Raw genomic sequence first — 26130 nt, 5'->3', positions numbered from 1 at the left:
GACGCTAAAGCGAGAATCGCTTCTTTATTTTATTTCATCCCCCCATAAATACCCTTTAAGTTACTTTAACTGCGTACTGTTTTCCTCGGTAGTTTGACGAGTCCCCCGAATTTTTAGTGATTAAAAAAAGAAACTGAATATGTCAGTTCGACCAGGAGTTAGTCGATAAAAGGCGCAATAAACCGTTTTAGCCTTTAATCCTCTGTACAGACCACCAATCTCAGGATCAATTGCATTATGATAAATCAATCAACATTAACTCCCCTCCTAACCAACAATTCAAATGTATTGGCGCTACTACACCGTCTCAAAGTTAAACAGCAGAAGAAACCGTGGAATCTACAAATCTATGGCGAAGCTAAACTAACTTCGTAAACGATGATTTAAAGTTTAGAAAGTAAACAGGCACATTAAACAAAGGTTCTTACCGCTCCTTGACAGATTGCTAAACCTGGATTTTAAGATAGGATGCTGATCAGAATCTTAATTATTCGCCAAGGGCCAGGTGTACAATTTTTTTACTATTACATGTAAGGTTTGTTAACAAGGACTAATGTCTGTTACACTACATAATGTGAATGAAGCCATGCAGTGCAAGGCATGGTCATCAAGAACAAACTAAATTGCACGTTGCTTGTCCACCTTTGTGAGTCATAAAAAGTTTTGGGTAGTACAGGACGTAGTAGCGTTCCAGGAATTATTGTGATCTGTAACCCCCCCATATCTCATCCAAGAACGCTTTGGGGGGGGGGGGGGGGCTCGATGGAGGGAAGGGTGATGCAACCACAAGACAGTACAGACTGAAGTTGCTTGTCTCCCCATGCACACGCAGGTGAGGACACGCTCTCTCTCTTACACACACATGCTGCAGATAAGAGACTGAGACTGTAGTGAGGTGGGGTAGGAGTGAAGAGTGGGAGATGGCCCAGACTCACTGGAGCCAGGAATTAATAGGCTCATTCAGAGTCGAATGAGACGTCTTAATTACCACACTTGTGAAAACTGGGGGGGTGGGAGTGGCAGGGGGAGGGTGCTGCCTTTGATCCCTGCTCAAGTGAATCACAAATGAAGAAGGGATCCCCTTCATAAATAGCAGAGCCCAGCTCCAGAGGCGAGTGACATCATTTCCACAGGCACATCTCCAGCTCGAGTCGCACAGGAGGACAAAGCAAGGCACACTTTCTTTGGGACCTGCACACTCCTCTCACTTCCAGCAGCTGTGAAAGTAGGCTGCAGCAGAATCTGTTGCTGTCAGAGCCAGGTTACTTGCCATTCTTTTGGATTTGGGAAGCATAACGAGGCCATGAAGGGCCCCTTCTCCATCGAATGGTTGTCCCAGAGCAGCCGTGATACAGCCAGCCAGACTACGAGGACCTCGGCTGGAACGTGGCCTTCCAGCGCCCAGGCGGGCCTGTGCAGCTCCAGTACTGCACCAGAGAGCCTTCCTGGCTTCTACTGCAGCAAGAGGGAGGCCGGTGCAGACGCCCGACAGACGGCACACGGCTCTCCCAGCGCCCAGGGCCAGGGCCCCAGCTCCAGTGCCCAGAGTGCACCCCACAACACCCAGGGTAAGCAGCTGCCTAATGAACAACTTGGTAAGATACATTCCAGAAAAAAGGATAAAAATTGGTTCCTTTGCTTGTCCCTGGGGCTGCACCCTCAAGGGTCTTCCAGTTGTACCCTTAGCTGTAGGTAATTGTATCTTTTAAGGTACAGAAATTGACTCTGAGGAACATTTCTGTACCACTTATGGTACATTATTGCTGTTTGTACCTTTGGGATGTTCCGCAGAGTCCATTTCTGTAGCTTAAAAGGTAAAATTACAAGGGTGCAGCCCCAGTGACAAGCAAAGGTACAAATTTTTATCCTTTTTTTCTGTGAGTGTAGTATTTCATATCTGCTTTCATCTCCGCTTTTGCTTGTCCCATTTCTGAGATGTTAGACGGAGATGCTGCATATCTACCCTGCAGGCCTTACTTCAAAAATAGTAATAATAATAAAGGCCATTGCAACCACCATTGGTGTCAGAGCCACAACTTTCCGGAACTTTCCATCTGCCCTAATTCACACCAGTGTCAGCTTTGATCTCAGGCTATATTTAAAGTGGGACGTATAGACATGGTTATTACATGGTTATTACATGGTTATTAAGGCTGTTCCTATCAGCATGTAAGCTTAACAGTCCTCGGTGTTGTGGCAGCAGTACCAGTACTGATGGCATTTTGCGCTCTCAACAAAAGTTTGTAATTGATTCTCTGTGCCCCCTCCGCCTGAACAGCAGAGGTAGGCTTCAGCAGCAGCGCAGATGAGGAGGAGACGTCAGGGTACGAGAGCGAGGGCGGGGGCTCCCCCTCGCGGGCCGTGGCTGAGAACGCGGCGGCCGACTCCCCCGCTGCCAGCCGCCGGCCGCGTACAGCTTTCACCGTGGAGCAGATCAACCGCCTGGAAAAAGCTTTCAAAAAAAACGCATACCTTGGCAGCCACGACAAGGCAGAGCTGTGTCAGAGACTGCGGCTCTCCGACAAACAGGTCTGTCTGCTCTCTGCGCAGAAAAGCCCTCGCAGGCGACGTTGACATGCAGCCATTTCACAGACTAGTAAAAATGGGGAAAATGATGGTAACACTTTACTTCAGGGAGCACAAATATTTAGTAACAACCCCGTTACTAAATGCGTCATGATTCATTGATGATGAACAAATATGAGGTCAACATTTAACGTTAATGTATTTAACTTCTGTTCTTGATGACTTGCTCCTTCAGTCGTTCACAGAAGTTTCCAGAATTAACAGATACAGTAACAAATATAATAACTGCTTGAGATAAAATGTGTCACGAATCATTAATGATGAACCAAGATGAGATCAGTATGTAACTAAGACTTAATTTGTGGTTAAGTACGTACTTAATAGTATAAAACTACATAATGCCACCCCCCCAAAGGCTAATAACTAATCATTAAAAGAATAAGGTGTGCTATCTTGAGTAGTTAAATGCTGTTAAAATGGCATGGTGTAAAACATATCAGACATATTTAACTGCACCTCTAATCTTACTGTTATCCGGACTCTAGATAAGGAACTGGTTCCAGAACCGGCGAATGAAGCTGAAACGGACCCTTCAGGATGCCCTGGCCCAAGCCTGCCAAGCGAAAGTCGCTTCACAGCTGATGCACTACCCCGAACTGCAAGCTTTCAGGTCGTCTCCATATCCCAACTACTATCCTGTCCAGGAAACCACAGCCCCTTACCTACCTCCATCCGGCCTGCACTACACCTCATCTCCTGCAGTGGGCGCCATCCCTGCTTTGCCTGTTGACTCTCTCTACCAGTTCAGTGGTTTACCCTGCCTGGTACCACCCCCTGGAGGACCCCCACTCATGCCTTACCAGCCATACCCTCCTCATTACTAAAAACACTGGGTTGTGGCTGTGTGTAACTCTGGGGGCCTGTATCAAGAAGCTGGATTTCTTGCTTATCTAGATGACTTGTCAGATTTAAGGTATACCAGGTTAGATAGACTTTAATTTTGTTAGTTTATAATTAGCCCAGACTACCTTAAATCTGACCGATAATCCAGTCAAGCAAAAAATCTGGCTTTGTGATACAGGCCCCAAACCTTGTTGCTTTTACCAATACATTTTATTTGTAAAGTAATGTTATAAAAAAGAGATTTATTGATGTATTAGTGTGATCTGATTATATTTTCCAGTGCAATTCAGCACTGTGGTTTCTGATATTTCTTGTGTTTGAAATTCCCATGTGTGCAATGGACAATCTCAGCCTATTTAAAAACAGAATTGAGTATACTGTTCAGCATGTAATTCTTTCTCTTACATTTATTTTTGTTGTAATGTTGTATTTGCTATTTAAATGCTAATTGTACATAGTTATTCAGTGTCCCTGTGCACGGAAGTAAACATTTGCTTACAATAAAAAAATATACATTTTTCTTGTGATTCGTGAGTTTTTGTGAAAGGAGGTTATAATGGCAGCGTGAGGCAACATCCTACACACAGTGTGTTTTTTCCCTCTATAAGAAATTTCACTGCCTTTTAAGTAGCGTATACCAAAATTAAAATAAAACTGCATTGTGTCACGCCAGTTGCATGACAGCTGGTTACCCTGTTTTTCTAGCCGCCTGGACTTTTTCCATGAAAATATGTCGATCGGAATAAACGCAAATGTGTTAGTTTAATTACACCATGTTCGTCTTTAGTAAAGAGGTGCGCATAATGAAACACATCGCACTATCAACTTTACTAAATATACCAAGCATACAGAATGCGGATAGTATTCGAAACGACGAGAAATCAATATCCGGGTGCGCGTGAAGTGCATTCATTGCTTTAATATTGGCTACCTGTCAGATCCAAGCTTGTTCTGAATTGAACATTATAGTAACTTGATTGCTTTTTTTAACTGGGATATTTGCTACCTTTTGAAATGCTGATAAAACGTGTAATTAGGAAGTGTTTGGTTACGAAATAACGGACACTTTCAGGGAGCATTATAATCAGCCTTTGTTTCAGTGGGAAAAAGATGCTTAACGCTTGACGCCGCATTCCTTACAAAATGGCGGCCTTGTAAGATAAAGCATTCCGATTAATTTACATTTAGATAATCTGAAAGATAGAGGTTACCCTCGAAAAATGACATTAAAACTAAAGTCGACATTTATAGGACCCATTAAATAGATGTTTAAATCCGATATCGATTTATATCGGGAGGAATGCATTTAACCAGAATTCAGCAGACACTCTTTTCCTGACCAGCTACATCAACTAAAATTTAACGAAAAGATTTTTATATTGCCAAGCTTAACGTAACTGACATCAACCCCAGAAATATTAATTTATTACAGTTACTCTTCTTTTGCATTTCTAACTACATTGGTTTTTTAAAGTTGACCAGCATAATCTGTATGGTGTAGCCCTTTTCGCGCAAAATCGAACTTGTTCTTTATTTCATTAAACGCGAAAGAGCATTAACCAAATTTTCCCTAGTTCGTTAATGAAAACTACACAATACATGACCTTGCATCAATAAAAATCCTGACGTATACCAGTAAATACTAAATATATATCCAGAAATATATTTACATATTGCACATTCCTAAACCGTTTTGCAAGCGGTTCCTACGCCGCTACTTCAAGCTGGTCCAGCTAAATATGACATGTGACGGAGTACGTTCACTGGTAAGTCCGACAAATGATTTTGGGCTGGTAACTTGTGGGACAGTTGAGTCACTCAGTGCTTAATAGGCATTACAACTGGATTCCACGCATCATTGTTAATAAAAATTATTTAAAAAAAATCTGTAATAAAGTTCTCATGCCATACATTACATGCAGTATGCGCATCCCGTTAAACGCGCACCTTTGCTAATGAACCGGAGCCCAGCACTGCAATTCTTCCCAGTATAAGCAACACAGATGGGAGAACATTTGCTCTCAGCAAGATCACATCTAGCAACACCCACAGAATCTGATAGCACTAGGACAGGCAGTAAACTAATGAGGCGGATTACACATTTCTTGCTGAAATATCTGCATTGGTGACTTTCTGTTCATTATCATCATAAAAACAATTAATAAGATAGCAGAAGGAAACAATTCTTCACATAGTATTAACCACTGCTGTGCCCAACCAATTCCCCCCACCAAAGAATTGCCTAATCAATTCAGATCAACCGCATTATGTTTTAGCTGACAACCAAATTACTCACCTCGGACCACTTTATCCTTAGCGACTCATGTAGCCACACTGCATACTTATGGTTAAGGTGATATTTTGTCAACACATTTCAAAGGAACTTACCGTTTTCCTTAATGTGCTTCCAACCTTAGGACAAGGGACAAGGGAGATTGTACCGCATGCAGCCACACGCGATAGAGGCCATCATTCTGATTCTGCAGCCGTTTATCTATATTCATTCCTGGGGTGGAAGAGTCGCAGAAATCCACTACCTGCACATTCTACTTCTTCAGCTCTTAACACACCACAAATATAAAAGTAATGCCTCTGCAATTAGAGGGAGCAGCTCTGTTTCTGAAACAGCTGGTGATATTTTACTGTTTTCTATAATACACACCACCCATAACAGCTGATCCAGTACAGGGTTTTGCTGAGCCTGGAGCACATCCCAGAAGTGACAGGGGCCACTCTGGATCTCAGGACACAAACGCTTTGGAAAATTTAGTGTCACCATTTCACTAAACTGCATGCTGTGGCACTGCAGAAGGAACACGTACAACCCATGGACACCGAATCAGAGGCAGGATTTGACGCTACAGTGCTATTGACTGAGGCAGCATTCCTCCTATGATGCAGATCAATAAGAAAACAACCCAGAAATACTGTTTTGTAAAACATGGTTTAAGAATTTAATTTCAGTATAAAACATTTTTGAAGTTTTAGGCCAATCAATTTTTCACCTTCTGTCAAACAAACTAAAACATACAAATTCTCCTTTTTGGCGTTTTTTTCTCTCTCCGAAATAATACAACTTAAACTCTAACACTTTCACCTTTTACTACAATTACAAAAAATAATAATAAAATAAAAATAGAAAGCGAAAGCATCTGAACTCCCGGTCTGGCCTGTTCTCGCCACCTGCCACGTCCCAGCTGAAATGAGAGCCAGACAAACTCAGGGGCTTCACTCTTTTCTATGCCGTCTTCTGCTGACCCTTCTTCCCAATCAACGACTTATGGATGTGTGGAATCACACCTGCAGGGAAAGAAAAACACGAGAATGGGGGCATGGGGCCAAAGCGCCGACATTTATCTTCTTCTTGACAAGCCAGATGAATCACACTATAAGCCTGGCTATTGGCAACCTACCTCCTCCAGCAATGGTGGCCTTGATGAGAGAGTCCAACTCCTCATCCCCACGGATGGCCAGCTGCAAGTGACGGGGAGTAATACGCTTCACCTTGAGGTCCTTGGAGGCATTCCCAGCCAACTCCAAAACCTGTATGAGCACAAACCGTGAGCTGCTGGCCAGGAGAGCAAAAGAGCAGTTAGGGCTTCATTACTAAAGGGATGGCATCACCATTCAAATAAGAAGACCCTGGAATGTCAATGCAGATCTTTCACCAAGCATATAATCTTTAACAGAAATAATGTGCATGCAGAGCCGCTGCAGTTTCTTCAACACATCAGTCACTGAAATTGCTCCATTAAAAATGCATTTGATCTTCACACAAATCTATCAATTTCCTGTTCTTTATGAAGCCTGCCTGCCTACAATGACTCAATGCCTGCCAGGAAACAGGTCACCTGCAATACTGTGAATCACAACACTGCCACCTGCCTCAGAGCCACTACAACCAGGCCCCATACGGTAAATTTGACGCAACCCCTTACAAGTAATTTCAGAAACCAGAGAGATCAACACCAGCCCATATGACAAATACTTGAGGCAGCAATAACTGTTTAGTTCTTTCCTCCCCCTCAGCAGAATATCAAGAAGGATCTGACTGCAGACCTCACCTGTGAGTAAGCCTCCTGTCAGTAAATCTCATGGAATTATGGACTTTGCATTCTGATGTAAAAGTTTCCCCTAAGACTAAGGACTTAAATACCATTGCATATGATGATTTAAAAGAATCTTCTCCCGGCTAACGTTATATATGTTACTACTCGTCGAGAAAAAAAAAAAAAAGTTTCATCAGTGAAGGACTTCATTAATCACCATCTATGCACACTGTTAAAAAACAAACACTTGCTTAAAAACATTTTTGTCAGTTATGGTCTTTTTAAAATAATAATAAAAAAAATGTTTACTAAACATGACAAATAATCAGTGTACGAAATGTATGGAAAAACAGCCCCGTTAAATTAGACCTATGAATGGATCTTTTTAATACATAAATGTTTTAACATGTAGTACTTAACATGCAAGCATATTGCAGGCATTTTTTTCTAAATGCAACTGTACCAGCTGCTGTAGGTATACCGGTGAAAGGTTTAATGAATACTTATTAATTAAAACGTGTATAAATGGGTAAATTATAATATTCTTGGTGTCAGCATTATCATTTCTATTAATTGTCACTAACTGCACATGCTTCATCACTAGCACTGTGAACAGAGGTGCAGGTTTGAATAGTGTTGGTGGAAAAAGGGGGCAATGGATATTTTTGCAACGGGTCTCAAAGTTTCAGTTCTGGCAGAGATCCTGCCTTCCAAACTGAGTTGTGCATCTATTTAAATGTAAGACAAAAAAAATCTGTCATCACGATCAGCAATCATATCAAAACATTTCAACACACAAATACTCTATAAATACATTTATCTTAGACAATGGAAACAAAGTGATTAATTTCTTATTCACGCTATATTATGCATAGATAAATGCAAAGAAAATTTAGTATTAGACAGTGATGGATAAAATGTAATAGACAGAAGACCAATATCATTGGACATACATTGCTCTGTGGGGGATTTAATCTGCGTCTCTAAATAAAACTGTGGAAGTCCCCCTACTGCTTTGTTCACTTTAACACTGTATTCATAAAAGCTGAACTAATACAGGCCTTAGACATAAACCCATTTTAACTCCAAAATGAAGATGCTGAAACAATTCAACGTCTCTTCGTCTTCTGTGCGTGTCATTTGCATCATTTCTTTACCCTCAGACAAGATTTACTGACAGAGGTGGCTTACTCACAGGTGAGGTTTGCAGCTGGACCCTTTTGAGAATATCACCACTAGGGGGCTCCAGCCCTGAACTTCCAAATTTAACCCTTGGTATGAACTGATGCAAAGACAGAAATGCCTTAACTGACAGATTCATCCAGGACCCTTCATTTTACTATCATAAGGTATATCCAGTTGACTGATGCTGACACCAAAATGATAAAAAACCTAAAGGATGAGCTTCAGCTGCAAAAAGGCACTATTATGGGCCCAAAAAGGTATTTATTATACTTATTATTTTCTATTTTCTACCACAGCAGTGGAGCAGTTTAAATGTTGTTCTGAAGTTTGTCTTTAACAATCACACCAGATTGTTTCCATCCTAGCAACTTCAGGAAAGCTGGACACCACATGGGCACATGGCAGCGCACACACAAAAAAAGAAATGACTTTAAAATCCCACTTTAAACCGACACGTTTTATAAGTGTATTGAGGGACAGGAGCAGGAATTAGCTTGGTGTTCAGCTAAAACAGCAGCCAAACAGCAAGGTCACCTCAGCAGTGAGGTACTCCAAGATGGCAGCACTGTAGACGGCAGCCGTGGCTCCAACACGCCCATGACTTGTTGTGCGGGTCTTCAAGTGTCTGTGGATACGACCCACTGGGAACTGACAGCAAGTGAGGCACAGAATCAATCCACTGCCTTACACAATGCTTCATAAGGAATCAAGGAATCATTTTAGTCATTCATTCCAGACCATGCATAAAAGCACAGTACAACTACCACTAAAATATGACAGACTGACCTGTAGCCCTGCCCTTTGTGAGCGGGATACTGCTTTTGCCTTGGCTTTGCCACTGTCCTTTCCAGCCTTTCCTCCTGCCTTAGGAGAGAGAGAAAAACAGCAGCGTTTGAATAAGTTTTCCATAATATCCACCTAGATGCATCACAGCTTCTGTGCTGCGATATGAATGGAGAACAAACAAAAATACTGAGACGGGAATACAATAAAATCTCATTTTACACATTTGACAAGGTTTTCAATTTGCACATAGATGACATTCCCAAGAAGATATCACGCTTTTAAAATGAGCCTGAGACTGTAAATATATCAGCAGCATAAAGGCATAAATGAAACATAACCCCAAATAAATTTAGTGACTAAACTCAGAGAACCTGAGAATCTGAAAAATCGAAATAGAGGAAATACTTTTACAGAAATATTTCAAATGTGTATTCTTGAGGAATTTTTATATGAAAAACATTCACCGCATGTGGGTTTAAACCAGAAGCATGTTAAGTATGAATTAAATAAAACCCCAGGAATATCAATTTCACAATGCAGTCCAATACTTATAACACTTACTTATAACAAATAAGAGTTTTTCAAGCAAAAAGAAAAAAAAAGATAAGCTTCTTTCGCCACTTTGTATATACTGTATTTGACCACCACATAAAGCATTAAGTAGTGAAGGATGAGAAGATTTTGCGAGTTCAAAATGAACTTGAACGTCAAGATTTTGAGATCACCAACTGCTAGTATGAAAGATGGCAGATATTAGATGGCACCGTACTGTGGGAGAAGCTGAGTGAATACTTAATTTAAAAGGAACCACACCAGAAGGCACCCTGCTGCTTTGTCTAAGCAACGTACACTATAACTGTAAATACAGCACACAATCCAGGAAGTGTCGAAAATTCGCTTTAATAAAGACATCGTGCAGTCAGTTCTACTTCAAATCTATGCTGCTGGTTTGCTCGCAGCATAGAGTTTTACTTTTGCACAGAATAATACAAAGTTGGGGGCAGCACAGAGAAGCTCTCTTACGCTCGACAAACACGTTTGCCATAGAACAACCCTGATCATCTGTCAACGCCACTACAGAGAATAAGGGATTAACATCGCATATTCAACAAAGTACTTAAAAACCCACATTCAAGCGTACCATATATAAACAACACTTTAACACAATATAATAGTATTGCTACCTTAGGTAAATATCTAACAGACCGGGCGCGATTGAGTGGGAAAACAGACCGTTAGTTATTCGGGAATCGCCAACAAAAACTACCGGTTTCCTCTCGTGAGATAATGCAAGTCTTAAAAATACGCGCTTACATTTCAACAGACAATACTCTAATTATAAAAGAAAAACTTTTTGAAATTCCAACTCAAAATAAAAGCCAACTTGTAAACATTGCGTAAAGCACTTCCATAGGAATAATGACAATCACTTTCCCGCCAACACAGCCCTCTCGGTCGCAGGACCTACTAAATGCTTTAAAAACTCTTCAAACTAATCCAAGAAAAAAAAATATATGCTGAAAATAATATAATTAATTTGGCCATATTCATGGAACAAAAGAAAATGAATCTTATTAGATGTCTATTAAGAACGAAAGTTAGAATCCAAAAAGAGTGATTAAAAAGACGAACCGGATCCCATGGACGAGCCAGCCACCAAAGATTGGAATTAAAAAAATATCACAGTCCATACTGAAAATATTATTAAATTAATTTTATAACTGCATAGTTACGGAAAATCCTTAGCTAGGCGGCAGCTAACTAGCTAAACTGGCTAGCGAGTTATTTCGCCAACATAGCTGCCAGTATATTCAGTCAGCGCAAGTTCACCGTCTCGGTAGTTTCATTTCATTCTCATTTGTTTCCTTTCTTAACACGTCCTCCGACGGATAACGGCGCAAACAAGAACAAACACGACAGAATATAAATGTACCATTTTCACCGTCAAGTTGAGCGCTGCGTTCGTCTAGAATTAACGAGGTCTGAGGCAATTTTCTTCTCCACACAATAAACCCCTTGGCAAGCCTGTGCGCGAGGACCCTCGCGAGCGAAACGACTGGCCAATAGGAGCTCTGAATGTTGGTTTGAATAATCCATCACGCCAATTACATTATTGTTTGTACAGTATCTACCATCCCCCCACTTCCAACTGCTTTTTGCGCACGGACCTACAATGGCAGGGTAGCGTGCGACAGTAAATACAGCGATGCGTTAGTCAACAAAACTGCGAATGTGTGACTATTTTTTAGGTTTTACGTGCAACGGTGGGTTTGGATGAATAAGACAGAATGTGTGAAAGTAAAGTGGTATCTGGATGGGAGTATTCTTTCGAAAAAAACGATTCATGCATGAGCTATTTTATTGCCTTTATGTGTCATGTAAAAGGCGACTAATGGCGTAGATAAAGAATGCTATCGCAAAGCTAACTTAGAAGCTAGTTAAAATTGCATGTAACATTGTACATTACAAACTGGGTATAGTGGTCAACAACAGGCTTTCAAAGTCACACTATTTTTTAAGAAAAAAGACTCAAGAAACTGGTTGTATTGGGCTAAAGAATGAAAACACTGCCTGATCCAATGAATTTCGTGCCGGTGAAATGACTGGGCTGTGGAGAAAACCGCATGACTTCATGCATCTATCACGCTGTGTGTCACCGTTGCAGGCTGATGCTTGTGGTACGATGATGTGGGTGTGTTTTAATAGAACACACTGCCCCTTGATAAAATGGAGACACATTTTAATGTACATATTTGCTGATGATTTTGTGTATCAGTCTGCAGATTGTTTTCTGCAAATAGATGTTTTTCAGCAGGGTTGTTATGCCTGACTGAATGCATTACTATGAAGCTGATACCAACAACATATAAGATATACCTTTTGAGGTATGTGAAAGTTGGGTTTAGGCTGGTGTTGCACTCAGATTGCAGAAGGAAAACGATGTTCTAGTTCTCGCTGTAACCCACCAAATTTACTCAGAGGGATGAGTAATCTATACTTTTGTACATATGTATTTGCACCAGTTTTCTGTACTACTATGGTATATACCAGTTATCTGTACAGAATAATGGGGGCAGTGTGCTTGTGTTCGGAAGGTTGCTGGTTAAAATGAGAGCAAGATGGGATATGTCTAAAGAAATTTTCACATGTACTTTTTCAAATGGCAAATAAATCATTATAAGTAATACATTAAAAACCAGTGTGCAAAATACCCATCAATATTGGGGGGGGGGGGTCCCCATCTCCCTATTGTTGCACAATACTGGCCTTGAGACCCCCTTAAAATTTTGCTTTTGAGGCTTTCAGGGGGTCTCATGGATTAATGGGGGGTGTCGGACCCCCCCGTATTTCACACACTGATTAAAACAATGCACAGGTTCAGCATTCTACAGGAGTTTGTTAATCATTATGTATATTCCAGAGTTGTCAATAACATATATCTACACATATGTATGGGATCCACATGATCCACACAGGCCCCCTTTCTCATGTAAGGTGCTGTTTGGTACAGTTCAGAGAGTATGAGGAGCTAATTACATAGAAGAAAAATGAGCAAAACTAATGCAGGACAAGCAATACAAGTGAAAAGCAGATAGGTGTAACTAAATCTGACATACCTGACATTTAAAATGTTTATGTGTATATGTATTGTGTGTGTGTGTGTTTATACTCCCTATACTGACCCCATATAAAATCAAGCATATCAGAGTGGAATTTGTGTTTGGCAGAAGTAGTCTAAGTAGAGTAAAATTTTCATTACATAGTGGAACTGACTGTTAACTGTGCTTACGACAAAAACACTCTTGAATCATGAATATGAAGAGCATTTTTCCAAGATTTTTGGCCTGGTTTAATATTTCACTTCATTATCCAGCTTTGTAGTTCGATATTGGATTAGGATCAAGTTTGAAACGTCTAAATTTAATTAAGAACTGCTTATATGTTCTAATTAAGTTCCTTGGTTTTACTTTAAAAAGTAACGTTGTGAGCACATTGTATATAAACAGCGATTAGTAAAGTTTTGGGGCTGGTTGACCTAAATAGTATAGATTTTAATGGCAGCAAATGCTATTTTTGTCACAATGAATTTCAAATGAGTTATGAGTCACTAAATGAGCTGTAATGGCTGAGATAGTTTAACATATCAAAATATTACATTAAACTTAGTGTGAAATGTTTTTGCTAAAATTGCTGAATTGAGCAGGATTGTGCAGTGGATAGCACCTCCTACATCTGGAGACTAGGGTTCAGTTTTTGTGTATGGAATTTGCATGTTCAGCACATGTTGTGGCTCCAAAAACATGCTAAAATGAATTGAAGTTGCCAGACTCTCAGTAGGTGTATATATATTTGTGCCCTGTGGTGGGTTGGTGCTCTGCCCTGCATTATTCCCTGCCTTGTTGCCCTGCTTCCAGAATAGGCTTCCCATCTCCTGTGACACTGTATAGGAGATGAATGAATGAATTGAATTATACATTACCAGTGACTAAAATAATACAAACTCATATATGACAATGACACAATTTTAGCATTGTAATTGGCATTTATATTTTGATATGATGAAAGTCTGATGATTTGGGGAGCTGGCAGAGGCATATTCATCAAAATTATTCCAGTTTTTCGCATTGCGTAAATATAATTGTTAAATATATGTAAAATGGATATCAGTGTTATTTCGTATATATTCTTCTGTTTTTTCCCAAAACATATTAAAGTTGTGCCCCATTATTGCTAATTATATTTTCCTGGGCTGCTTTGAATGTACCATGCACTTCCTGGCTCATGTTGTTGTCAGTTATCACAACCTACACAAAAACGCCAAACAGTAGAATAAAAAAACCATTAAGTTGATTTTGTGCAAAACCAAAATGTTGATGTCATTTAGAAGACTTTGTAGTGCCTAATGTGTACTGCTCCAATGAAATATTTATTACTATAAGTAGTGCAATTTTTATGCACACAACCCCAAACAAAAATAGCAATGTGATTTTTTTTTAATACAAACTACTTAGTAACAGATAATAAAATAATGTCCTAATGTATCTTGCTCTTATTTATTATTATTATTATTATAAATTTTGATGATTTAATAATTGCATATTATATCCACATAGCTTGCTGTGTCAAAAGCTCCCCAATCCCAGCTATGGAAACTAAGCAAACATTTATGGGGCGGGAGGGGGGGTGATGTCACCATTGTTACAGTCTCACATAGTCCAGTAAACTGCACTACATAGAGTAGAAGGAGCAGGGACTGGGCCTCGGGAGACTAATTACATCTACTGGTGCATAATGCTGGAACACGCAATGGAGCATCTGTGCTCTGGATACAGGTGCAGAACATGGAGAATAGTGCATATGAAGAAATGTGTTACATGGTTCTGTATGGGGGAAACAGCATGTATGGAGATGATCTTGACAGAAATTTTAGTAACTGTGACCCTCACCTGGAAAAGCAGTGGGAAAATGAAATGATAAGAGAGGTTATGGATTCATAAGTTAGTCGATTGCAAGGCCAGTCATAAAGGAGTTGCAGAAAAAAAAACCATGAGGATGAGTAACCAAAGCAGCCACACGTGCAGGATTACCAGATGTAAAATGATCCTCTTTGTGCACATTTGTTATTCTGTGGGTTTGAATAAGTTAAACTGTTTCTCACACTAATGAAGAGGGAGGAGATTATTAAAACAATGTGAAGCTGGCACAATTTCACCTCACAGGGCAGAGACAGAGAGTTCTGTCAGTTGAAGTCCCATAAGGTGTTGTTGGCCAGAACTTGTCATGCCCTTGAGCAATGCAGTTAACCTTAAGTACTCCAGTGAAATACTGAGAATAGTAGGTGTACAAGTAATGTAAGGTGTTTTGGGTCAAAATCTAGGTTTAAGAAATCAGTATTAAATGTAATGGATCATGACTGTGATACACGAGATTTAGGAGGTCACTAAAATATCCATCTTTGTTAATAGATAAAACATATCCCTTGTTTTAGACAAAAGCATCAGAAAATAACCGATATAATAAGCTTTCAATGTGTGATTTTTTTTGTTTCGTGTTACCGGAAATGTCTCATAAACGATCATTTAGAGTCACGTGATTAAATCAATCATTGCGTGAATAAAAGTATCTATGGAGGAATCATAGGTTCAGACATCGTAATAACGTCATCATTCTGTCAGAAGGTAAGATTTTCTATGAAGGGTTATTCAGTGTTCGTTGGCAGCAAGTGTTGTTTGAAGGGGACTGACTTTCAGATAACATAAACCGAACCACGGTATATCTTTTGTCTACGAATAATACACGTGACCAGAAAATAGTGACTGACAAGAGTCACTTGCAGATGTTCCCCGGAAATAAGGTAAAGTAATGGCCGGTTTCATTGACACATGTCTTTCGCACCGCGTACACTATATGGACAGTAATTCAGCATGACAAGACGGGACGACCAATAACAGCGTAAGAAATAACGGCATTTGCTACGTCAATGCAGAAGCGTGAACCAATTAAAAAAGAGATTGGGAGAAATTGTTGTGTCGGATTAAATAATTCTGACCAATGGTATCGGAATATATGGATAACAAAGATATGATTGGCGAGGGAAATGGAGCTACGAGGAGACGAATGCTAGTTTTGCGGCTGTAATTGGCAGGATCGAAGCCAATGTGAGGGCGATGGGCGGGACCGCACGGTGTCCGCCAAAGGGGTGTAAACGGGGGAAAGATACGCAGGAAGGAGAAGCTGGCTGCTGGTGGCGAAGATGGCGGATGGAGACAGCGGGAGCGAGCGCGGTGGAAGCAGTGGAGGCGGGGGTGGCAGCGGCTTCCAGCATTTCCAGAGGGAGCAGGAAACCCAGGAACTGGCGTCCAAGAGGCTCGACATCCAGAACAAGCGCTTCTACCTGGACGTGAAGCAGAATTCGAAGGGCAGGTTCATCAAGATAGCGGAGGTCGGAGCCGGGGGCTCCAAGAGCCGTCTGACCCTCTCCATGTCCGTGGCGGCCGAGTTCCGCGACTATCTTGGGGACTTCATTGAACACTACGCCCAGCTTGGGCCGAGCAGCCCGGAGCAGATCGCGCAGTCCTCCGGGGGCGAGGACGGCGGGCCGCGTCGGGCCCTGAAGAGCGAGTTCTTGGTCCGAGAGAATCGAAAATACTACCTCGATCTGAAGGAGAACCAGCGGGGAAGGTTTCTCCGGATCCGACAGACGATCAATCGCGGGCCCGGCTTCGGGGTAGGGGGCCCCGGAGGCGGCATGCAGGCCGGGCAGACGATCGCCCTGCCGGCGCAGGGCTTGATAGAGTTCCGAGACGCCCTGGCCAAGCTGATAGATGATTATGGCGGGGACGACGAGGAGCTGACAGGCGGCGCCGCCGCCGGGGGCTACGGCGAGCTCCCGGAGGGCACATCGATCATGGTGGACTCCAAGCGCTTCTTCTTTGATGTCGGGTCCAACAAATACGGCGTGTTCCTGAGAGTCAGTGAGGTGAAGCCGAGCTACAGGAACTCCATCACGATTCCCTTCAAAGCGTGGGGCAAGTTCGGCGGCGCGTTTTGCCGGTACGCCGAAGAGATGAAGGAGATCCAGGAGAGGCAGAGGGATAAAATGTACGAGCGGAGAGAGGAGTCGGAAGGGGAGGACGTGGACGACGACTGACTGCGGCTCACCGGGCTCATTAGAGAAATAAAACGTAAAAGAGAAAAAAATCCGCTGAAGTCCACCCCATTAGAGTAATGTTTCCGAAATGCAGAAATGACATAACGTGCATGACAAATCGAACATTTAATAATACAGACAGGGATGCATTGTTTTAAAAGCAGAGTTATATGATAAGTGTTTTTTTTGGACATAGATTGGGTAAAGAGACGAGTATCTATAACTTAGGACATATCCCATAGGTTTGTCCTCCAAGCAAATCGATCAACTCGCAAATGACGCATTTAGTTGTTTTTTTTTTCCTCCGAGAAAAATATTTTAAGTGTTTAAAACCTGGATATTGATTCTAAACAAATATTTCATAGTCTAGTTAAGTGTTGCCCTCGATGAACGGAGTGAAATAACCAGCATTCATTTTATTACCATTATTAACGAGCTCTGTCCTGCGCAGAACAAGTTTGTAATGATCGCATCTACAAGGACTTCCCGGCTGTCCGTTAATGGAACAGCAGTTAAATGTTTCTAACAGATCTATTACTATTAACCAGAAAATTCAGCGACAAATACAGTAGGTATAAATGAGACCAATTTGGTTGGAGGGGATAGATGAAATAGGCACTAACAGGTACCAACTTTGTTGCAATAGCTCTCGACGGTAAAGATCGGCTGCATAAACAGATGTGGAGATTATGGGACGAAGCGCTTGATTTACATTTTGCTTTCGAGTTTAAGGGAGGATTTAGATGCGTGATCACCTGCGAGTGACCGGCGTAGAAGAGGTTTCATCGAACGCCTGCAGAATAGCTGCGATGTCTGTATGAAGTACAGACCGTGTGTTTCAGAGTCGTTTTAAAGCTGCTGGGACTTAAAAGAATTACTGACGGGAGGGAGAAGAGCAAAGCAACACGTGTCCTGCGCCCCCCCCCGTGCGGACACCCGGAGCATCATTACTACTCTTCAAGTTTATAAGAACTTACTACTGGATGTGTGGTTTTTTTTTGGGAGGGGGGGATGTGTGGGGGGGTCATCTTAGGGGAGTAACAGATCAACTTGGACCTTGATATAAGGTAACATCAGTCATTCTTTTACTTCGAAATGTTTTAGCGACTGATCAGTTTGAATCAATGGAATAAAATCCCAGTGGGGGACTGCAATGCGCCTTCTGTTGGACAGATGGATGAATGGGTTAAAAAAAGCAAACAGCTGAAAGATTATAGTTACGAATTGAACAAACCAGCATAACATATTTTTAAATACTTTAAATGGAAAATATATAAATCACAGAATTATAAGAGATTGCATAACAGGCTTATTTGATAAATTAAGCTTGGATACAAAGTTTGTCTATGTGGATTTTTTTTATATATTCATATATATATATATATATATATATATATATATATATATATATATATATATTTTCATTCTGTAAGGTCGTCTTTTGTGTCAAAGATAGTATGGAGGCCTGTGCTTCAAAGTAAATCAGATGTTTTGATAGACAGCAATTTCTAATTTCCCCCTTTTCCTTTGATTTCATGCTGCCCTAATGGGCTTTCGCCTGTGTGACCCACCCTGTTTTAAAGGAATGTTCCGCTCTGTCATGTTGAAGTTAGTTTCAGGATGCCTGCAGGCCAGACAGCAGCACGCCGCTGGATGAGTTCTGGGGCTCCTTCCAGTTGTTTGAATTGTGCATGCTTATTCATGTTTTCAACTGCCTTGTGTTAATTTATTGCTTATTCTGATTTACTGTATGGCCTATTAATCACCTGTGGGAAAGATTTTGGCTTTTTGTGAGAAAGGGAAGAATTGGAGTGATGAAAACATTTCTGGGTCTCAGCTGCACCTTGAGATGTAGAAATCTGTATCCCCCTCTCCAAATTGAGACTTCCCTGCTTATAGGGCTGTTCGTATAATCCTCCAGTCTTTCACACACTCTTCTGCATAAAAGCAAGTGTGTGACTACTCTCACAGTTACCAAGCTGAGTAGCCTGAAATGGAAGCTGTTTCAGTCCTATGCTCTACTCTATGTTTCTGCCTGGCTCCTATAAGTAATTACATTTTATTTATTTTTTTTTATTTTTGCTGAGAAGAAACCGTCTGAGCTGGTCAGTGGAAAGAATTTGGATGTGGAAGATGAGACCTGAAAGACGAATAAAATGGAGATGCGTGTGAAATGAACATGTTTCATTTTGGCTCCACGGAGTTTCAGAAACAGAGCCAAAATGGCTGCCTGGGGTGTTGGGGGAGGTTCGTTGTCATCCAAAATTGTGTAAAGCATTTTTGCCGGGCACGAAACAGGGTAGTTAAGGTGAGACTGCAGGCTTTAGCTCTTAATCGGGCTCCGGGGCAGTTTGACGGAGCTCTTGTTACTGTCAGTTGGAGGTTTGGGTTGCCTTTGTCACTGCTGAGGGCTGCGGGACGCAGACTTTCTCGCAGACCTCACAGGTGATGGCAGACGTTGATCATGCGACGCGTGTGAGAGATGCGGCTCCTATAGTTTCACATACAGTTATACTAACTCCTAAGTCCTTCACAGACTGATGGAAACTGCCGTAACCTCCAGTCAGCTTCACGTGTCTTAAATGCAGTTTTTTTCTTAACCAGATTATGGAGGCAAGTAAGTGACCTTGTCAGGGTGTGTAGATGGGCTTTAAGAGGGAAAGGATCCAAATGAGTATCACTCGTCGTAAAAGGTTGGATGCGTGAAAGTAACTTATCACGATTGTGATTTAGTAGACATCGCTTTCTTCGCCGTTCATGGAATGGTGGACGTCTGAAACAGGAACGTACTTCGAAACCATTGTTCTGTCAGTTTTGTCTGCAGGTGTTAGTGATCAGCTGTTGTCCAGCAAGCTGATCTTACACCTTGATAGAATCACGTCTCTCGGACAGAGGGAGGCTTGTAAGGGTGACGCAGCAGGAACAGCTGCGGGCTGCACTCGGTCACAGCCCACCTCCGTCCGTCAGCTGTCGCGGTGCCCCAGAATGGTGCGGGGGCGGGGGGGGGGAGGTGTGCTGGCGTTTAATTGGCCCAGGACGGTGGGAGAGAATGAGAGGAGACGCCTTAGGTGATGATGTTACTGAAGGTGGGTCTAAGACGCATGTAAGACTTATTGCTGCATCTGCCAAGGGAGGGCATGCTGGCTAGGATGTGTTGGATGCAGAGGGGGCATGTTTGTGTGTGGTGGGGGGGGGCGGTGATGACAGCTGGCCGGGGACAGCCAGTCACACAGCTGTGCTGCTGTTGCCGTGGATACATAGGAAGGGCCAGGCGGGGCTGAGCCGTCAGGCTGCTGGGAAACTCTGTTCCAGTAGGACGCTTGGAACTGGTGTCACGTGACTGTAAAGACGTGGTTCAACGGCACCTTTTCCTTTCTCAGAACTGGCAGAATAGTGTCACCATGGATTCGGAGAATTATTCTCATTTGCGTCCTGATTGCAGGACGGAAGGTCAATTAGACTATCAGGTTATTTCGCCTCTCCCTCACTGCCCAAATTGTGTCCGATTACTTGGTTCTGGGCTGAGTCCACCAATGCTGTCAGGATCCGTCTCACTATGAAATCCAGGTGCCTGTTACTCCTGCGTCGCTTTGAGGGCACCCCAGTTCGACGACTGACCCGCTGCTCTCACTCTGGGCACCCAAGAATGACGACTGAACCGCTGCTCTCACTCTGCTCTGTAATGCCACAACTGAGAATTGATGGGGAATGAAAAATGCATGATAGTAACAGGAAGTTAAAACTATTTGAAAACGACATTCCCTGGCAAGTAAAGGATGTATGTCTGAGAGAATGTCCTTCTTTGTGGTTGAGTGGGATGTAACCAGATTCCATCTCAGTTTTCACATCTAGTGTAGGAATTAATCAAGTCCTGCATCTGTTTCAACATGGAGGAATTGTTTTTGGTGTCTAGAACTAGAGCTATAAATCTGTGGGTTGTTTTTGTTTTTGCTGGACTTGTAGGTCCTTAATTCACAACCTTTCTCTAACATGGATTTTGTTCTACATGGAGAAACAAACCTAAAGCATTTTTTTGCTGATCATCTTGCTGTCATTTGAGTGTCTTTTGGTCCATTGCAGAAGAATTCCTTCTGAAACTCAGGCAGGATTATGTCCTTGATGGAGGGAAATGCATGGGGAGGGGTGAATTTGGACTGGATTTGTTTTAAAGTGTTTTAAAGTGTTTTAATCCAACGGGCACATCTTACCTGTAGGGTGATACACGTCTGCGATTCGGCAGACGACACGCGAGCGTTTTTTACCTGACAGTTTAGACGCTGCGATTATCGTCAGCAGTGAGTTCGCTCCACACAGATCACTGTATTTTTAAGCAGGAAGCGTAATGGTGCTAACCGTTAGCATATTCCTTACATCTACATAATATACTTTTAAAAATGCATTTTAATCTTCAGGCACAGTTTTAGTAAAAACGGGAGAGAATTTCTCTCCGAAACAGCGTGTCGGTTATTCGCCGTCAACAAGATGGCCGCACGCAAGGAACTGCTGCCTTTCCGGTCCACTTGTGTTCCCTGCAGACATCATTCCCGAATGGCAGCTCCAGTACTGCAAGACGTCGGAGTGGGGCTGGGGAGTTCAGGCTTGCCCAGCCCACAGGGTGGTGGTGGTGGTGTGTGTGTGTGTGTGTGTGTGTGTGTGTGTGTGTGTGGGGAGTTGGGATGGGATTTGCGTTCCCCCTATAGCCCCTCTGACATAGCCTACCATGTTGCACAGCTGCATTCTGACAAAATGAGCTACCTCCCACAGTGAGCTTCCCCTGAATTCAACCCCCACCAAACAATCAAACAAACATCCTAAATTTTATCCCCCTACAATGAACAGGAACATCTCTGAAGGAATCATCTAATTTTTTTGTCCCGATCACTAGCGGTTTTTCATCGCTGGTTCTGACGACGCGATAAGCTACCTTGGTTACAATACAGCTCATCCTGAACAGGCAGCTCAGTGTGTCGGACGGCCAGCTATGTACCCCTTCTTACGGTTTTATTTTACTGTTTTTTTTTTCTTCCCCAAATAGAGTTTTACAAGTCTATATTTAGAAAATGTAATGTATGTTTGTATCAAATAAAGAAACCTATGATTAATGAAAATAATCATTCCACCAGCCCTGGCATCTCTCCTTTTTTCATAAAGGTTTTTTCGCTGGACCAATAAGTCCAGTCAGTGTTTACTATGTTTTTTTTTTATATCCACAAACCCGAGGACGATGTTGGTCCAAGAGCAATATGCTATTTGAATAGCATTTATAAACTAAACACTGTTGCCCTACATTGGTTTCTTTATTGTTTTCCACTGTAATTCTGCAATGTTGTCGGCATTGTTAACACCTTGTAGGATCAGTGCTCTGTGGCTTTGACTGGTTTGCTCTTTTCTGGTCACTTTGGTCAATGACGCTGTTATCTACAGCAGTGTTTCCCAACCTGGTCTTCGTGGACCCATAGACGGTCCATGTTTTTGCTCCGTCCCAGATGTTCTAACAGGAGCTGGGAGGGAGCAAAAAAATGGATCGTCTTGCGGGCCCCCCAAGAAGCGAATTGGCAAACACTGATCTCGAGTATTCCAGCATGGGCCTGACCCATAGGAATGCGTTTTACTGGAAATGTGAATTTCTCAAACTCCCATACCGCTTTCCTTATTTTTCACCGACCTTCCCAGGGACAGCTGATTATTTTACTGAGATTGTTTCAATAAAACAAGTTTAAGTCTAATAAATGATGTCGCATTTTTCGGGGTATCAGTCATGGCCCAAAGCCCGCAGTTTAAGGTAAAGAGAAAAACCTGAGAAATGTTAACAATCTCAGTTTCAAAATAATCTTGGAAATGAATTTGGTGGGTAATATTCGAAGACTATGAACTGGATTTAAACAGGTCCCATACGTGATGAGTGTTTTCTATCTGACTGTAGATTAAATTAGCTGGTGTCCTTTGAGACCAGAGTTCAGCTTGTGGCTCCGTGGGTTAGGAACCTGTGTTGGTGGCTGGCAGAGTAATCATGTCACCACTGGGTTCTTCAGCAAGGCCCCCAACCCCAAACCTGCTCTCTGCCCCCAAGCTTCGCTTTGACCTGTGTATCCTCATGGAGGGCAAGTAGGGATACGTGAAAACTGAGAAACTCCTATGTGCCTGTACATTTAGCTGTGCCAACAGCAAATAAAAATGTTCATCTTAATGGGAGTTCCCATGGTAACGTGAGACTCGCGATGGTAACCGGGTTCAGGGGACTGCTTGCTCATACACGGCCGAGGCCTCCATCTCGCCCCGTAAGATTTGTTATGTCAATGTACATTCCGAATTCGGGTGAGGGGATTTGGGTCGTCTCTGAAACGACAAAGATCTAGAGCCCTATTGGCTGGCTGCACACCCCCAAGGCCCACCCCGATTGGCCATGCTGACCTGAGATTAGGTGCTGGGTAGCTGGCCAGGCCATATAATGCAACTGCAGCCCACAGCCGGATCAAGCAGGGATTATGCCAAATGCCTGCGGCATCCTGCTGTGAGCCCGCTGAGGTGTGAGCAGCTCATTGAGCCCAGTGTCCCAGTGTCCCAATGTCATGGGAAAGGGCAGAAGGCATCCTACAGGGCATGGGGTGATGAAGACTGGGCACCCCAAAGCAAGCCCCCTCTTCCCTATCATCATTATCATCTTAATTGACAGTAAGTATACATCTTTTGATATTCCCAAGAAAAGGTAACAAAGATGGAGCAGATAAAGGGAGAGCAAAACTCTAAACTCATATTAATATGTCCAATTTTAAAGGTGCCATAGAATGAAAATCTGGCATTACCTTGGCATAGCTGAAAAAGGACAGTTCGGTACATGGCAATGACTCACCGTGAATCTCAAACACTGTTGTTCCCTCTTTCAAATATAATTCCTGAAAATGTAAAAGGAGGAAGCCTACTTTTGATTAGCTAAACAAATGTCTAATTGATACAAAAAAATAAAATAAAGCAGAACTCAAAATTCATTACAAACACATTTACAAGCTGCTTGGCTTGCTGTTTGGAATTCTGATAAAACTGGCATGACAAAGCTAGCATTGTAAAATCATTTGTTGCCTGAGATAAAATTAATTTCAGTGTTCTTGTTACAATACTGAAAACAAACTTAGCGGTATGCTAACATGCTTAGGCTGAAGTGGGACTTTTACAGTTATGTGCTGCAAATTGTTATAGGAAAAACGAAATGACAAAACTTACCACTCAGAAGCCTTTGTTGGTTTAGCAACATCCAATTCCTCCATTGACACAGGCACAAACATACATGGTTGGATGCCTAAATGCTCCATGTTTCACCTCACCTGTAGTGATCTATACTGGTTCGGTGTCAGCCATCTTGGTGCCTCACTGTAAACCAGCCAATCAGAGCAGAGCTCATGAACATATTAATGAGCCCACCAATTAAGGGAAAACAGCCCATTTCGTCCAAGGGCCAAATTATAGGATTAGAAATGGACCTGTAAAACCACTTCTGGACATTTTCCGACCAAGTTCACATACCTTCTATGAAGACGCCAGACAACAATTTGGGAATAAAATGCAATCTATGGCACATTTAATGTGTAAATTCCAAATCTTCTTGGGATTTGCCAAAACCTAAAAGCTGATTCAGCCGGAACTCTTTATACAGTCACAAGGTATTTTCCAGAAACCGGTGCGTTCTAAAGTGTAAATAAAAACGCATTAATAATTGCATTCAATCATATGTTTTATATACTTGGCCAGGAAAGGAAGCTGAACCTGAATTCACCTGTACCCGTTCTGTAGCTTTACAACCATGGACCAACCATGCATAAAGCAGCAGGGTTAGATCCATGTTAGCCTGCGAAACCACCCACCCCCTTCCGAAACTGCAACAAGATCGGTTTAGCCAGCATCTAAGGAACAGCTTGATGGGTGGGTGATGGGAGGGGGGGGGGGGGTGTGCTACAGCTGCGTGACAAGGGGATCCTGCGTTTGTAGAAAAAGGTCCTCATGCCAGCATACAAGCCCGGCAGCCGGAGCTATATATAGATCGTGTTGCCATGTGCCGAGGACAAGGCGGCGTGCAGACGCGCGTTCACGCGTCGCCGTGCCCGTGAGAGGGACGCCAGGCGTGTATCTACCCGCCTGCATCTCTACATACGACAGAGGCGCAATTCACAAAAGTTATTTTCACGTGAATCATTCAAACTCTTGTCAAAAATTAAATTCGCTGAGAATTAGTAGTGGAGGGACTACACGGTAATTCTTTGTACTCTGTGACCAGAATTGCTTGTCATCCTTGTGTTTTCCCGAAATTATATCATTTGTATATTAACGTGCAAATTTAAATGTACCAAATCCATCGTTAGATCGTTTTCTGTCTCACTAACAAAACAATAAAAATAACCACATTGTGTCTATATACGCATCCAAATATACCCCAAAACTATAGTGTAGAGGATCAGTGCAGCGCTGTCATGGAATCAGATTATCTGTTTTTGAAGAAAAGCCGCATCAGCTGTGACAGACGAGCAGAGAGGTAACCATTGACCTAAGTGTGTCAACTTGATCAACCAGGGCCTCCTGAAAATGCGCTTTTCCCCATCCTTCCCAGTTACCTTAAGGACAAATCAAGTAAAGTTTAGACTATGCACGTCCTACTTGGCTGCTGCACGTGTCTAATAAAGCACCATTGAAAATTAAAACAGACACAACTGATTAACGTCTGTCATTTATTAAAATAAATTGTGGAAATATTTGATAATTGGTTTAATTTCTCACATTTAGAACGAAACCGTCGTCTGCCATATTGGTAAGTGATTCGTTGATCGGGGTACAGCAGACGCCCGTAATCAGTGCTGGAGGTGCGCTGGTACTCACCGGTGCCCAATGCCTCTACGTCTTTGTTTTTCTCTTCAAAGTTTCTTGCGTACCGACACCTCTCATAATCCGCCAGTACTGAATAACAAGCGGAGCACCGGCACTTGCTTTCCCCCCCTTCAAGCACTGCCTATAATCATTCTGACCTGCGGCAAGGAGAGGGAACAA

The 26130-nt window shown here is 42.3% G+C and overlaps 3 protein-coding genes across 4 annotated transcripts; 2 read left to right on the top strand and 1 right to left on the bottom strand.

Moving 5' to 3' along the window:
- The first annotated feature begins 750 nt into the window (after nucleotides 1–750).
- ved (ventrally expressed dharma/bozozok antagonist) lies at nucleotides 751–3891 on the top strand. Of its 2 annotated transcripts, XM_072713839.1 has the most exons (4): nucleotides 803–832; nucleotides 1097–1568; nucleotides 2279–2529; nucleotides 3072–3891. In XM_072713839.1, the coding sequence occupies exons 1-4, from the start codon at nucleotides 821–823 to the stop codon at nucleotides 3408–3410; spliced, it is 1074 nt and encodes a 357-aa protein (XP_072569940.1). In that variant the 5' UTR covers nucleotides 803–820; the 3' UTR covers nucleotides 3411–3891. The 2 variants fall into 2 exon arrangements, with proteins under 2 accessions (XP_023682235.2, XP_072569940.1); XM_023826467.2 differs by having other exon boundaries at nucleotides 751–1568.
- A 2463-nt stretch (nucleotides 3892–6354) lies between these two features.
- Nucleotides 6355–11540, bottom strand: h2az2b (H2A.Z variant histone 2b). Its single transcript, XM_023826384.2, has 5 exons — nucleotides 11383–11540; nucleotides 9450–9527; nucleotides 9198–9311; nucleotides 6843–6972; nucleotides 6355–6729 (listed from the first exon to the last, which is right to left on the bottom strand). Exons 1-5 carry the CDS (start codon nucleotides 11383–11385, stop codon nucleotides 6668–6670), a joined length of 387 nt encoding a protein of 128 aa, XP_023682152.1. The 5' UTR covers nucleotides 11386–11540; the 3' UTR covers nucleotides 6355–6667.
- Nucleotides 11541–16138: 4598 nt separating this feature from the next.
- purbb (purine-rich element binding protein Bb) lies at nucleotides 16139–22222 on the top strand. The gene has a single exon (XM_023826383.2). It carries the CDS (start codon nucleotides 16204–16206, stop codon nucleotides 17098–17100), a length of 897 nt encoding a protein of 298 aa, XP_023682151.1. The 5' UTR covers nucleotides 16139–16203; the 3' UTR covers nucleotides 17101–22222.
- Nucleotides 22223–26130: the final 3908 nt, after the last annotated feature.

Source organism: Paramormyrops kingsleyae, chromosome 7 (assembly GCF_048594095.1).
Source record: "Paramormyrops kingsleyae isolate MSU_618 chromosome 7, PKINGS_0.4, whole genome shotgun sequence".
NCBI classification, from domain to species: domain Eukaryota; kingdom Metazoa; phylum Chordata; class Actinopteri; order Osteoglossiformes; family Mormyridae; genus Paramormyrops; species Paramormyrops kingsleyae.
The sequence above is the reverse complement of the archived record's forward strand: the minus strand, read 5'-3'. Positions and strand labels throughout refer to the sequence as shown.

Coding starts and splice junctions, on each gene's coding strand:
- h2az2b (XM_023826384.2), bottom strand. Junction 6,973..9,197: donor TGGAGTACCTCACTGCTGAG/GTGACCTTGCTG, acceptor GTGCTCATACAG/GTTTTGGAGTTGGCTGGGAA. Junction 6,730..6,842: donor GGCCACCATTGCTGGAGGAG/GTAGGTTGCCAA, acceptor CTTTCCCTGCAG/GTGTGATTCCACACATCCAT.
- ved (XM_072713839.1), top strand. Junction 1,569..2,278: donor TGCACCCCACAACACCCAGG/GTAAGCAGCTGC, acceptor CCGCCTGAACAG/CAGAGGTAGGCTTCAGCAGC. Junction 2,530..3,071: donor TGCGGCTCTCCGACAAACAG/GTCTGTCTGCTC, acceptor TCCGGACTCTAG/ATAAGGAACTGGTTCCAGAA.
- purbb (XM_023826383.2), top strand. CDS start 16,204: ATGGCGGATGGAGACAGCGGGAGCGAGCGCGGTGGAAGCAGTGGAGGC.